Source organism: Nylanderia fulva, unplaced genomic scaffold (genome assembly GCF_048542155.1).
Source record: "Nylanderia fulva isolate GAGA-0341 unplaced genomic scaffold, ASM4854215v1 Scaffold80, whole genome shotgun sequence".
In the NCBI taxonomy this organism is placed as follows: Eukaryota; Metazoa; Arthropoda; class Insecta; order Hymenoptera; family Formicidae; genus Nylanderia; species Nylanderia fulva.
This window is the reverse complement of record NW_028190917.1, coordinates 137739-152261: the sequence shown is the minus strand read 5'-3', so window position 1 is coordinate 152261 and position 14523 is coordinate 137739. Positions and strand designations below refer to the sequence as shown.

The 14523-nt window shown below is 30.5% G+C and overlaps 1 protein-coding gene across 1 annotated transcript in view; it reads right to left on the bottom strand.

Annotated features, from left to right (window-relative positions):
• Positions 1 to 4880: 4880 nt before the first annotated feature.
• LOC114931629 (fatty acid synthase-like) overlaps positions 4881 to 14523 on the bottom strand; it is a 33768-nt gene continuing 24125 nt past the window's right edge. Inside the window, exons 13-20 of the mRNA XM_085489346.1 lie at positions 13267 to 14288; positions 12140 to 12384; positions 11032 to 11725; positions 8822 to 9653; positions 7770 to 8245; positions 7425 to 7679; positions 5572 to 5820; positions 4881 to 5501 (exon numbers count right to left, since the gene is read on the bottom strand). Coding sequence (XP_085345472.1) covers positions 5403 to 5501; positions 5572 to 5820; positions 7425 to 7679; positions 7770 to 8245; positions 8822 to 9653; positions 11032 to 11725; positions 12140 to 12384; positions 13267 to 14288 — 3872 coding nt within the window. The 3' untranslated portion in view covers positions 4881 to 5402. The remainder of the gene's footprint in view (positions 5502 to 5571; positions 5821 to 7424; positions 7680 to 7769; positions 8246 to 8821; positions 9654 to 11031; positions 11726 to 12139; positions 12385 to 13266; positions 14289 to 14523) is intronic.

Sequence of the window (14523 nt, the reverse complement as noted above, 5' to 3'; positions counted from 1 at the left end):
TTTGCAAATTTAAATTTTTACTGATTCATTATACGACTCTATATATGTCTGCAACTTTAATTTTCCACTGGTACAAGTTTCTACTTTCACTTGGCGCAATTTTTTTTTTATTTCATTACTTTTGTTACGATTGTACATGGGTTTATAATCGATAATTTTTCATACAATTCAATTGTACATGAGTTTGCAATGTAAGATTCTACATAAGTTTGCAATGGATAATTTTTAATACAATTCTACATGGGTTTGCAATGGTTAATTTTTCATAGGATTCTACATAAGTTTGCAATGGTTAATTTTTCATAGGATTCTACATAGGTTTGCAATGGGTACGATTCTACATGGGTTTGCAATGGTTAATTTTGCCTAGGATTCTACATGGGTTTGCAATGATTAATTTTTCATAGGATTTTACATGGGTTTGCAATAGGATAGGATTCTACATGGGTTTGCAATGGATAATTTTTGTTAATGGCGTGCCCTTAACTGGTCGCCTTTTTTTACCTTTTTTTAAAGGTGAGTTTTTAGAGATTATATCATTCATTTTTGTATATTTTTATGACCAGAATAGAACAATTATTAAACATGTTTATCTAAACTTCTTTGCTTAAAATGATGTGTACAATCATATCCTAGAATCCTGATCATTCCTCCTAAAGCACCCTATTTATATAAATTTACCCATATGTGTGTGTGTGTGTGTGTATATGTGTGTGTGTGTGTGTACTAATGTCAAGCATTTTTTATACATTTTCTATTAAATTTAGATAAAAGTTGCAGGATTTCGAAAAAGAAAAAGTTGACACAGACTTTTTCCTAAACGGCGATTTTCAAGGTTATTTAAAGGTCACTTATATTTTCAAAATAGAATTACCTTAATTTTTCTCATATAAATCGATTCCTCGCAATATTTACTATAAAAAGTTGTAAAGGTATAATTTTTATATAATCTTACATAAACTTCGAAATATTACAAATATTTTATTCTATGAAATATTTCAGTTTATGTAAAATTATGTTAACTATCTTTTAAATTATTCACTTTTAGCCATCTTACCCTTACAACCTTTTATAGTGAATATTGCAACAAATTGGTTTATATATATAATATATATATAACATCAGTTATTATTAATTGATGTTTACATTTATTTTTAGACTTACTAGAGCTCTAATGCTCCACATTTTTTGCAAAAACTGTTTATTCTACAGATTTCAAATATGCTTTTAAATGATGATTGAATATTTCCTTTTTTTAATTATTTTTATTATTATTTTTCAATCTCAATCAACTTTTATAACTTTATGCCAGCACGATACAAATACATGTGTCTTTATTTTTTTTATTATTTTCATTATTATTTTTCAATCTCAATCAACTTCTATAACCTTATGCCAGCAGGATACAAATACATGTATGTCTTTATTATTGTATCAACTCTTGTCTTTTCCATGTAACCATGTCTTCATAGTTTGAATTATCCCTTCATCTTCTCAATCTTTCGCAGAGATTTAATTAATTAAATACACTTCACACGAAATAAAGTTTGCTGGAAGATATACAGCAAACGATAACTGTAAAAACATGATTACGTGGAAAGAACAAGAGTTGGTACAGTAAAGGCAAGTAAGTAAGTACATGTAATGTATCGTATTGGCATAACGCTATATCCGCGGAGCAGATAATGTGGCTGTAGAGGTAGTCTGCAGTGCAGCTAATGTGGACGTAGATGTTGATTGAGATAATTGTCTAATATAAAATAGAATTTCAAAATTTAGTTTAAAAAGCTGTTGCATATATAAATAAAGTTTATTTTTTCTAAATTTGGAATATGTTTAATTAATTAATTTTTTAAGTCTATGTTTAATAAATTTTTTAAGTCTGTATTCAATAATTTTATTCATTTGATAAATACATGTATGTCTTTATTTTGATATGTTTAATATAATTAGAAATTCATTATTAATTAGATATGTAAACTATAAATTCATATATAATATTTGAAAATATATGTGAATATTTAAATTTTTATCTTCTCCTTCCTCTCCTTCAATCTCTTTCATATCAATATGTGTATGTGTGTACACGCGCGCACATTTGTACGTATTTATTTAATTATTGGATAGTTGAGAGTACTTAATTGATAAAAAATTATGACAATAATAATCCTTTTGTTTTTTTTTCTTATTATTTACTCAGATTTTTTTGTCTATCTTATAAGATAAACACTTTAGAGATTGAATATTTCAAGTAAACTAATTGTAAGTAAATTTCACATTAATGCATATAGATGTTTAATCATGAATGTACTAAATAAGTACACAAGACAAACAGTGAGTGAGTGAGTGAGAATGAGAGAGTGTGTGTGTGTGTGTGTGTGTGTGTGAGAGAGAGAGAGAGAGTTAGCCAACATAACCCCGCACGCTGCCGATATGGCGGAGCGCCACTATCGCCATCTGTTGTAAAACGTGCGAGATGGACAAAATTACCACTACATGCATCTTGCATGTGTTGTGTACGTGTGATATATGTGTGCGCATGTGTTGTATACGTGTGAATACGTGTAACACGATACTACTATGTATGCGTGGTCGATGATGATAATGATGACGGGGACGTTTCTTAATAGAAATTTTTCATATTTCAACTTTGCATTTATATATCTCTGCTTACAAATCACGTAGAGCAGAAATAAAGACACTTTTATTATATAATTCGAACTCAATCTATCGATTAAGTCTAGTATAAACTCGATTGCTTCAGCCATTATTGAGGATTCGAAATATTATAAAGACTCAAATGTCCGACTCGCGTTAAGATACACGGTGTCTCCGCTACGCCCTTAACTGGTCGCGAGACACTACCGTGTCTCTTGATAAAATAGTTCGTATTGTAATTTAGACGATCGGTAAGAGTAGAATAATGAGTGTGTGCTAGTGTAAATGTTCGTGATTTTGTGCAGTGAACTGAGCTCGGGACCGGAGAAATGCTAAACCCCGACACTTGTGCACTTCAAATGTCCCCTGCGGGATCATATATAGATATTAAGATTAGCGCCTGCGGATGACACCTCCCGGCGCTCTTAAATAGCAAGAGGTCGATTCTTTGTTATCGGCAAAAGTGCTCCGATTTTCGCCGTGTCATATGTACCCCCACCGGGAACTAGCGGATAGCGCGCGCGTAAGGAGCAGGATCGCTCTGGAAGCACTCCTGTGCGATCCTTTATCGCGAACACAGTTAGCGTACCTCAAGTACAAATATCGTTTGAACCAAGATCCATTTTATTAATAAGATTTTCCTGAAATTCTTTTATATTATCAGAATTAGGAAATCGACCGGAAATTCTAGAAATGACGATTTCTTCTTCAGCATCGACTCTGACATATGGATTGAATCGCTTGTTTTTATCCATCTTTCAAAAATTCTGGTAATTAAAGGAAAAAGCTAATAAAACTTTATTTCAAAGTTATATATGTGTATATCAAATAAAAAAAAAATTAAATGTTTATATGAAATCATTTTTCAAAAAATGGAAAGTTTAGCATTATAAAAAATGTAGGAAAAAGAGAATTTAATCATATAATTTAAATCTTATAATTGTTCTACGAGTAGTAAGTTTATGTATATAAAGTTTAATTTTTTAAATTATTTTAATCAATAACTTAATCATAATGTAGCAAAGTTAATTTAATTTCGTAAAATTTTATTATTATTATTTAGTAATTCATTGACGGAATAAATCACAAGGTAGTAGATATTAAACTGACTACACTGGCTGTCTATTAGATTTGTTAAACTATATTTATTGACGTTTTGACCATACGGGCTGTGGTCCTTTTCAAAATTACAATAGAAGCATTAATGAGTTACTGCATATCGTTATTGACATTTAAAAGTACGCTCCGGTGAGACTTAACTTAAGATCGGATGGTAAATTAACTGCGTTTCACTTGTGTCATCTTGCCACGACTGAGCACACTGTACAGTGTGCTCAGTCGTGGCAAGATGACACAAGTGAAACGCAGTTAATTTACCATCCGATCTTAAGTTAAGTCTCACCGGAGCGTACTTTTAAATGTCAATAACGATATGCAGTAACTCATTAATGCTTCTATTGTAATTTTGAAAAGGACCACAGCCCGTATGGTCGAAACGTCAATAAATATAGTTTAACAAATCTAATAGACAGCCAGTGTAGTCAGTTTAATATCTACTACCTTAGTATTTCATTCCTGGCGAACGAAATTTAATATTTTATTGTTATAAATCACAAGATTTAATAATATACTGAATAGCGAAACATTCTAATGGAAAATAACATATATAAATTTATAAGACATTAGGAATAAAACGTTTTAAAATAAATACGATTTTATACATGTATCATTACTATATGTATATAATTATTAAAATACATAAAAATTGTAAGAAAATATTTCGTGTTTCTAATTTCAAGAGAAAAGGAAACAGAGCAATGCAAATTTTGGGAAAAAAATTAAAATAATAGTAGAAAAATAATAAATATTTAGAACACTTATTTAACGTATGTTCTTATGGTACTTATTTGTGTACACAATTTAGTTATTTACAGAAATAATTTTTAGAAGAATTTACTCAAAAATAAAAAAAAAAAATTCGATAAATGCAAGAAAAATTAAAACTCACCGCGTTGAAGTTTTAAAAAATTCTTCTGATATTAACAACAATAATTCTATTAGAAATAGAAAATGGAACTTTAACACTGACTAGTACAATAATAATCCGTGCCGTAGAATAGAATATGCTCTATTGTCTGTTAAACCAAATATGATTTCAAATTTAAGATATCATAACAACCCTATTTGCATGAAAAATAATGTGGTTATGAATAATTAGAATGTTCAGTGCAGATTAATTTTATATACGTTTTGTGTCAAAGTACAGCAAATACGATAATAATGCAGAAATGAGCGACATTTGCGATTCTTATTTTGTTTTGCATTTTAATGAGATGTATACAAATGCGAAAAGCATTTTTTATTCAAACTCATATGTGCTGTAGTCAAATGTCAAAATTAATGCAATACATAATATGTATACTTTTTATATGTGATGATAGAATTTTGAAAGGAATAGAACATCTTTTTTTAAATTAATATCGTCCATAATAAATAAAGCGGTGGAAACAAAAAATAATTTCATTTCTCTACCAATCTTGTCTTTTATTATTTTAATTTAATTTAATTTAATTTTGCTTTGGCTAAAAGTACATGATTAAAATAATTATCAAATATATATTAATTTTGTCTACATTAACATTTTGAAAATGTTTCAGATAATTAAGACTTGATATATTTTCATGCATAATTATTTCTATATTATATTGTATAATTATTGTTGTATAATGTTCATAATTTTTAATTTACAACGCTTCGTTAATAAATGATGCTATTTTGTCATTGTCCATCATTGAAATATGAGTACCTTCCACGTAATGAATTTGTATTGTACCTTCGGTGACCTAAAAAAAATGTCTCTTGTAAGAAATATCTTAAAAATAATAAAATAGTTTACGATCTAATCAATTTTACCTTGTGTAAACCACAATCCTCCTCGATAAAATTGAAAGGCGCAAGTGTAGGTTTTAAAAATGTTATAGATGATTTCAAGCGCGGCAACGAAGATATATTATAATTTCTTAAAGCGATTATATGATCGAAAATTGTTGAACATAAAAGTTTCTGATTTTCAACAGATAATACAGTAATCTCCTTCGAAAAAGGAGAAAATGCTTCTAACTTTTTCTCCCATGTTTTGCACTTATTCAGCTCTGATGCAAGCTGTAAATAATATAATAGAATAAAAAAAATTAATTTTTTTATTAAAACATTTGTTTCTGAACATAAATTTGGTAAGTCTGTGCTTTGTTTCTATATGTATTAGGTTGGTCAATAAGTCCGTGCGATTTTTTTACATGTAAATGATGGATAATTTTTACATAGAAGGCAATACCTTTAATCAATAATGTATTAGCCCTTTTGTTCTACTATCTTTTGCTATCTTTCACGAAACTTCATAATTCCTCGCTCGTAGAACTTCTTGTTTATTTCGTTGAAAAACTGTTTTAAGTGCCGTTTGATGTCTTCTTCGAAAGTAAAGTGCCGTCCATTCAAGGATAATTTTGTAGGAAGCGAAACAAATAATAATCCGAAGGAGAATACGGAGGATGTGGTAAGATATCCTAGCCCAACTCCAATAATTTTTGCCGTGTTTGTAAAGACGTGTGCGGTCTGGCGTGATGGAAGATAACATCTATACGATTCATTAATTCTGAACGTTCCTTGTGAATCGCTGCGTTTAATTTGTCCAACTGGTCACAGTACACATCTGAATTAATCGTTTTGTTCTTTGGAAGCAACTCGTAAAACACAACACCCTTCCAATCCCACCATATTGAGAGCATAATTTTATTCGGGTGAAGTCCTGGCTTCGAAATGATTTGAGGTGGTTTATTGCACTGTTCCCACGATCTTTTGTGCTGGATATTGTTGTAGACTATGCAGTTTTCATCGCCCGTTATCATTCGTTTTAGAAATGAATCGGTTTCTTCACGTTTCCGTAATGAATCGCTGATAGAAATGCGTTTGATTAAATGAGCTTCGCTCAATTCATGCAGAACCCACATATCTAACCGGCTAATGTAGCCAAGTTGATTCAGATGGTTTAACACGCTTGTTTTTGATATGTGGAGAACATCTGCAATCTCTCGTGTCGTAAAGCGTTTATTGGTATCGATTAACGCTTTTACTTTGTCTTGATCAATCTCAACTGACCAGCCAGAGCGTGGTACATCTTAGATTGAAAAATTTCCAAAACGAAATTTTGCAAACCATTTCTGGCACACACGTTCTTTCACAACATCCTTACCATATACCGCACATATCTTTTTAGATGTTTTTGCCGCGTTTTTGCCTTTGTTAAAATAAAATAACATAATATGGCGAAAATGCTTGTTTTTGTTATCCATCTTTCGAATTATGTTACACACATAAAACGCAACTAATCTTTACGTATTTTTTTTTAAATGCACGTTGAAATATCACCTATCGAACGAAATGCGTACCTTCACAATTTGAATTGAATATAATTGCTTTTCAAAACATTAGAGTTATCTATCGACAAAAACCGCACGGACTTATCGGCCAACCTAATACTTTAAACCTGGAAAAGTTTTTTTATTCTACCATATTCGACCAATAAATTGAAATGGATGCGCAAAAATTATATTTTATTGATAAAATAGGATGACGTTTAAAATCCACATAATTTATAAATAATGTATATATATACATATATATATATATATATATATATATATATGTATATTGTTATTAAAATTTTACTTTAAAAAAGTCATAATGTGTAATGTTAATCATAAACTAACCATTTCACTACGAGATCCAAGATACATTTTTATGAAACGAAGTATAACATCATTTTGTAGTTCGTGTTCCGACTGTTGATTAAGAACTATCTCACCCAAAAATTTCATTAGATCAGGAGCACCATCAATAATTATTAAACGTCCAGAGAAATTCTTAGCTTCCAATAATCTTGCTAATTCGATGGCAATTAAACATCCAAATGAATAACCCACAATTAAAAATTCCTTTTGACCTTTCATTTTCTCTAATACATACTGGAAAAAAGAAAAAAATTCATATATAATATGGTATGTAAAAAAAGGTGTGTATGATTATTTCAAATAGATTATCTTATAATTCCATACAGGCAGAAAATACGCTGCTGATTTCGTTATTGAACGAGTGACACCCGGAATATGAAATACACCGTGTTGTAAACACGTCGCCGAAGATTTAATTTTCGATTCTACCAGTTTATATACTCTGGCACAGCCATCGATTCCTGGTATAAGAAATACTTCGCTTCCAACAGCTTCCCTCTTTGTACCGACTTCTACATAGATATCTGAATTCAAATCCGAATCGTTGAGTTTTCGTGTCAACATATTTAACCCGTCCAACTTATTTGCTTCAGCATCAGTGGCATCAGGGACCTCTTCTTGCTTGTCTGTATTTGTCATTTGTTTAAGTTTAGCAAAATTGAGATTTCGAATATCTTGTGCTGTCAATAAAATATCGAATTCTCTCTCCAACGTCTGTTTAATTTCCACTGCCATCATTGAATCCATTCCTAGTTCGGCCAGTGACATGTTTGGCGGCGCCAAATGTGGATTTTTCAATCCTATTTTAGAAAATATTAGAAAAAATGAAATATTTAAATATCATTTTAAGGGGATCGTACTTGAAACAGGGATATAAAAATTTGCGGTTAAAGTTTTTGGTCGAATTAAATTGCATCTTATTATAATGTTTTACATTTAAAAAATATGAAATTGTGTGGAAATACAAATAAACAAACAAGAAAATATAAATAAAAATATAAGCATTTAAAAATATGCAAAACGCGGTGCAAAGTAAAATACTGAAAGAAAAAATAGATAACATATAGTAGTCATCAACAAAAAAATTTAAACATTAATTTTGGTTTAAATTTCGTAAAAATCGGACAACAAATGTGGAAGTAGTTCGCGGTAATACAGACAAAAGAATTAATTATTTGTGTTAAAACAGGTTTAATATAGGCTATATGAGGACCGTACAAAGCGCGGTCCGAAAAGCTAATGTTGAATAATAGTTGAATTAAAAGTTGATTTAATAGTCGAATAATAGTAAATTAATAGTTGATTAGATGGAATAATAGTAGATTAATATAAATTTTAGATCACGATATTTGACATAATAGTATTTATGAATTTACCCATAATATTTGCAACAGCTTCAAACGGATTCGTTGCCTGGCCAAGACCTTTTCCTTTCTCGGCAACAATCATGCTGGCTACGATTGGCCGATCTTGAAGCAAAAATACTTCCAATGTATTCAAACAAGAGGATATTTCTTGTTGCAATGTACCTCCAATAACAAGTTCTTTGTTGTCTTCTTGCATATCTGCGACAAGCCCAACATTACCAATAGCGCCCCATTGTATAGCCAAACCATGTAGACCCTCTTTCTTTCTTCTCTCACAAATTCTTTCCATTACGGAATTAGCCATTCCGTAATTTGTTTGGCCTGCGTTTCCTCTTCCACATGAAACGGAAGAAAAAACGACAAAATGTCGAAGTTGAGGACAAATTGTTCTCGATAATTCGTCCATTTTCTTTGTCGTCCATGCTTTTGACAAAAAGGATTCTCCGAAAGTCTCTGGAGACTGATTATTGAATATGCTATCTTTCAACACAACTGCGAGATTGAATATAGCATCCACAGGACCTTGTTTTTCAGCAAATTTCAACAGAGATTTACAGTCTTTGTATTTCGAAGTATCAACAGCTGTTACGATTTGTATGTTCACCCCTTGTGATTGCCACAACTTTAGTCTCAATCGCTGATAACCGTTCTTTATTCCAGTTCGCGATGTCAGAACTAGATTTTTCGCACCACGTGAAATCAACCAATCAATTAATTCTAGACCGAAACCACCTAGGCCGCCCAAAACAATGTAAGATTTGTGTTCGAGGCAATAATAGCGGGGTTGTGCAAGTATAGGCGCATCCAAGGATTCATCTTCATTGTGAACTTTTATTATTATCTGCAAATTATATTAATTTAAAACAAATACAAAAAGAATACATACACATTAAAAAATATTATGGGATCCTGTCTTTGTCTGCTTCATCGACAAATATTATTTATTGCCTATACAGAATGAAAAATCCTTTTCTAGAATTTAAGTATTCATAATACAAAATTTGGGTTCCTGTGTCTTTATATAAAAATCAACAAAGCTAAATAATTAATTACAGTTTTCTAATCGGTCTTTTTATTGATCGTAACTACGACATGATTCGAAGAACCCAATACAAAAACTGTTTTATTTAACATTTTAGTTTTTTATATATAACTTAATTTGCAAATAAATACTTTGATTGTTAAATAGAATTTTTTATTCTGTATAGCCGAAAAATAGTTAAATGAAAATAACATAAGAAATATGAAGGATGGTAGAAAAAATTAAGACAGTTTGAAATGAAGATTACAGATAGAGACCTGTAAGAATGTAGGCAAAAAAATAAACTTATTAAATATATATATAAATTTTTTTTTTTTTTTTTTTTTAAGGGGTAGGTGAAAAAAATCTTCAAAAAACACCGGTGGAGGTAAACTTGGGTAGTGTGGGATTTTTACCCACTAAAAATAACACCACCCTAATCACCAGCCTAAACAAGGCCGACTAGCGACTTTTTCTTAATACATTAAAATCACATGGGTGGAACACTTATCATAAGATAGGTCTCCTGTTGAGTTTTAAATGAATAATTCATGAGGTTTGATTCTCTTAAGCCTTCTAGGGTTGTCCTCTACATTGAGAACAACTTTACTTTTTTAAATATATGTCGCGTTTTATACTACGAAAATATAATAAAACTATGTTATAGAATTAGGGTACTTTTATATAAGTAAATTCGACCAATACTAGCTATAAATTGTTTATTTGTTTCGATGTTTCGGTTTAGGTCCTTTTCAAGTACAACTATATAATACAAGAGAATTATCTATATGTATAGTAATAATTTACAATTACGGTTTGAAAAATATAATAAAAAGACGAAGATACATACGTTCTAATGCAATATAATGTTAGCGGCACAATACATTTTCTCAATACATGAGAGAATCGTTGTGTCCTGATGGAAATGAGTTAAACAAATGAACAGTTTTAACTAAACACAAGTTAAACGACCTTTATTATTTTGTCATAGGTATTATCTAAACTGTTTATATCTTTTTGTAAATGATCAAAACATTGTAACAAATAAACAATTTATAGCATTGATCGAATTTATATAAAAATACCTTGATTTATTAATCTGCTAGCAATACAAAATATTCAATGAAATTAATAAATTAAATAATAATCAAATAAAAATTAATTCTTTCATTAAATATATAATGAAAAATAATCATACCTTGCCAATGTGCTTTCCAGCAGCCATGTATCTAAACGCAACTTCTACTTCATCCTTTTTGAAGACTTTCCTGCATAATGGTTTGATAGCACCATTCTTTAAACCTTCTACTATTTTCCTTCTCAGTACTGTCTTACTCTCCGGTTTTGCAGAGAATAATTTATCTAATAAAATGCCGTGGAAGCTAATGCCTTTTGAGAATGAAGATATTTCCAAAGGACTATTAGCAAACATGTCAAACTTTCCAATTTCGAGGAAACGGCCGCCTTTTGCTAGGCAACGAACGGACGCTAGCAGTTTCTCCTCGACTAAGGAATTCAATACAATATCCACTCCGCGACCTTCCGTTCCCTGGATAATCATTTGCTCGAAACTCGTGTCTCGAGAATTTCCGATATGATTTTCGGGTATGGAGGGAAACGTTTTTCTTATAAAGTTTCGTTTCTCGGCAGTCCCGACCGTCGTAAACACTTCGCAACCTTCACAAAGCGCGAGATGAATCGCAGCTTGACCGACGCCTCCTGTACCGGAGTGAATCAACACTTTGTCGCCCTTTTTTATTTTACCTTTCAAATATAAAGCGTAATAGCACGTGCAATATGCGCAAGGAATCGTCGCAGCTTCTTCCATCGTCAAGTTGTCAGGTATGATCCAACTGAGATATTTGTCAGCTACGCGAATATTAGCGATTCCTCTGAAAATAATCATTTCAAAAATTATTTCAAAAAGTATAAAATATATTATTTATATTAAATATAACCATTAACACGTTGATTGCTCAGCGAATTTTCTGTCTTATCGTATACATAAAGGCAATTGAAATTTTCATTATAATAAATAAATATTATAAAAATGATAAAGTATTGAAATATTTTATTATTTATTACATTATTATTTGATAAAACAATAAACAATATACAATACAATCAATAAAATAAATATTGCATTAAGCTCGAGTATGTTAAAATTACTATTATTACATAATTAGGCCAATTAAAACGAGCAATTATTAAAATCATGAATAAAAAAAATCTTTAATCGAGATTGTTTAATATAACAGTTTATGTACTAAAAAAATATATTAATTAAAAGTGTCCATATTACTAACCCAGATTCACACATGCCCATTATCCTTTGCCCATTCTTATCAAAACCAACATATTCCATTCCAAGTAAAGAATCATTATTTGGTACGTCTGAGATAGATTCAAAGTTGAGTCTACCGCTGGCTATCATGACATCTCTAAAATTAACAGACGCATAAACTATTCTTACTAAATTTACTTTATCATCATCGTTGACCATAAATGTCCTGTTTTGCGCCCAACAAAAGCTACTCAGGTCACCAGGTGTCTAACATAAATAAATATAACATATAATTTTAATAAAAAACCACTCCTCAACGTTTAAAGTCGACCAGACTGGCGATAATTTATTATAAATAATTATTTGAAATGATTCTGCTGGTGATTCTGCATGAAGAAAAACAAACAAGAAAAAGAGAAATTGCAGAAATGTTTTACATAAAAAAAACAAGGAAAAAATATTAATTTACAGAAAGATACGGAGAATTTTAGTGAGATTTATGATCGTGTTCTTGACGTTATTTAAGTCGTTTTTATTTTTACTTTTATTTTTATTTTTATATCCACCTATTTATTTATTTTTATTTATTTGACTTTATTATGACAATTTAAATTACGAAAGACACATTTAGTTTCGTCTCTATTTTCTTAACGCTTAGTGACTAAGATTCTTGCGAACAGTTAACATCTATTTATTATGTGCTTACTTCTGTCAGTCTTGCATTGTTCATCAAAACAAGCGTTAACATTGTCGGTTGTTTGCATAGAAGTTGATTTACTGTTTTAAATTTGGTATGTAACACATTTTTGTTTTTAAATGTATAATTATTTGTTGCGAATAAGTGTATTAAATTATAATTATTTTGATTGAACTTTTTATAGATGTACTTGAAAAGGGCTGCAATGACAGCCGAAACGTTGTATTTCAAATAATTATTTATAATAAATTATCGCCAGTCTGGTCGACTTTAAACGTTGAGGAGTGGTTTTTTATTAATTATTACTGGCAACCTTAAGGATTATTATTTATATAATTTTAATATCAAAATTAAAGTTAACATATTAAGTTAAGAATATCCTCAAATTATAAATATAGGTATCACAAAATATTATTTTAATTTTTTGTAAATATGAAATTTCCTTAACGTACCACCTGAGTAACGTGAGCACTCTCTACTAGTTTTGGTTCTAGTGGTGGTAACAGAAAATGCCTGTATGATCCCCAAATGTTACCGGAACGTATAACATTAATGGGTAAATCCAGCTGTAGCTGATCCGTAAACAATGATTCTTGTAAAGAGAAAATAGGTACATCATTATCTTGAATAAAAACACCTCTGATCATTTCACCACCTGGTTCTCTTCGCAAACAATTGACAAGACCAATCAGTCCACTTTCGAAGTCTCCTTCAGCGACCAGTATTATCCTCGTACTTGCAGCCTGATTTTCTTCGTTCATAAATGATTTAAGCTTATCTACCCATGAGAAATCATAATTGTTTACATGCACTATCTGCTGAAACTTCGCAACATATTGCATTTTCCTTAACAATACAAAAGTCTTATCTCTAGTGCGTTTATCCAAAATTACTTTTAACCCGTACTTTTCCAGACACGAGTAATCGTAGGTGGCATCTAATTCTTCCCATATCAAAAGAAATCCCATTGGCATTATGAAAGACAACAATTGTTCGTATAATTCGTCTTTATTTTTTGTTAGAATTCCGTAAGCTATGGTCATCAAAGAATTTTCTTTTTTTGTTAGTTTGCCAAATTCTACTGTAGAAACGTTGTCGGGCAAAGTGATGTCTTTGAATCGCTCTTGTGTTGCTACCAGTTTGATACTAGATTGCATTAGCGGTATATCATCTAAAACTTTACTCACGAATAAACAATTTAAATTCTCCGGCATCACTTGATCGCTGTCTTCGACAAATTCAATGATTTGTACATTTATCATGTTGTAACATTCAAGAGCAAGGTGCACCGACATACTTATTACCTCCGGAAAAGATATCACATTTAGATCTCGATGACCAACAAACTTGTACTCTTCAAGAACAGGATTGATTGTTCTTTGTCGACGAGATATAGGTGTGGCTATAAGGCCTGATATTTCTATTCCTCCAGATATTAAAACGTCTATATTCTTATAATGTTGTACAAGGATTTCTGCAATATAACACACATACGATGACATGTTAGCAGTATTATCTAGTTATTATTATAAAGATGATTATCTAGATGAAGTTTTGGCCTCATCTTATCTTTGTATGCAGAATAAAAATATATTTTCTATCTATATTGGCATACCTTAGATGAAATGGTGTTATTTACTGAGTTATTTAGAATAATATATCAAGTAAATAATTAAATTCTTGATGTTGCCAGTCAAGAATTAAAAGAA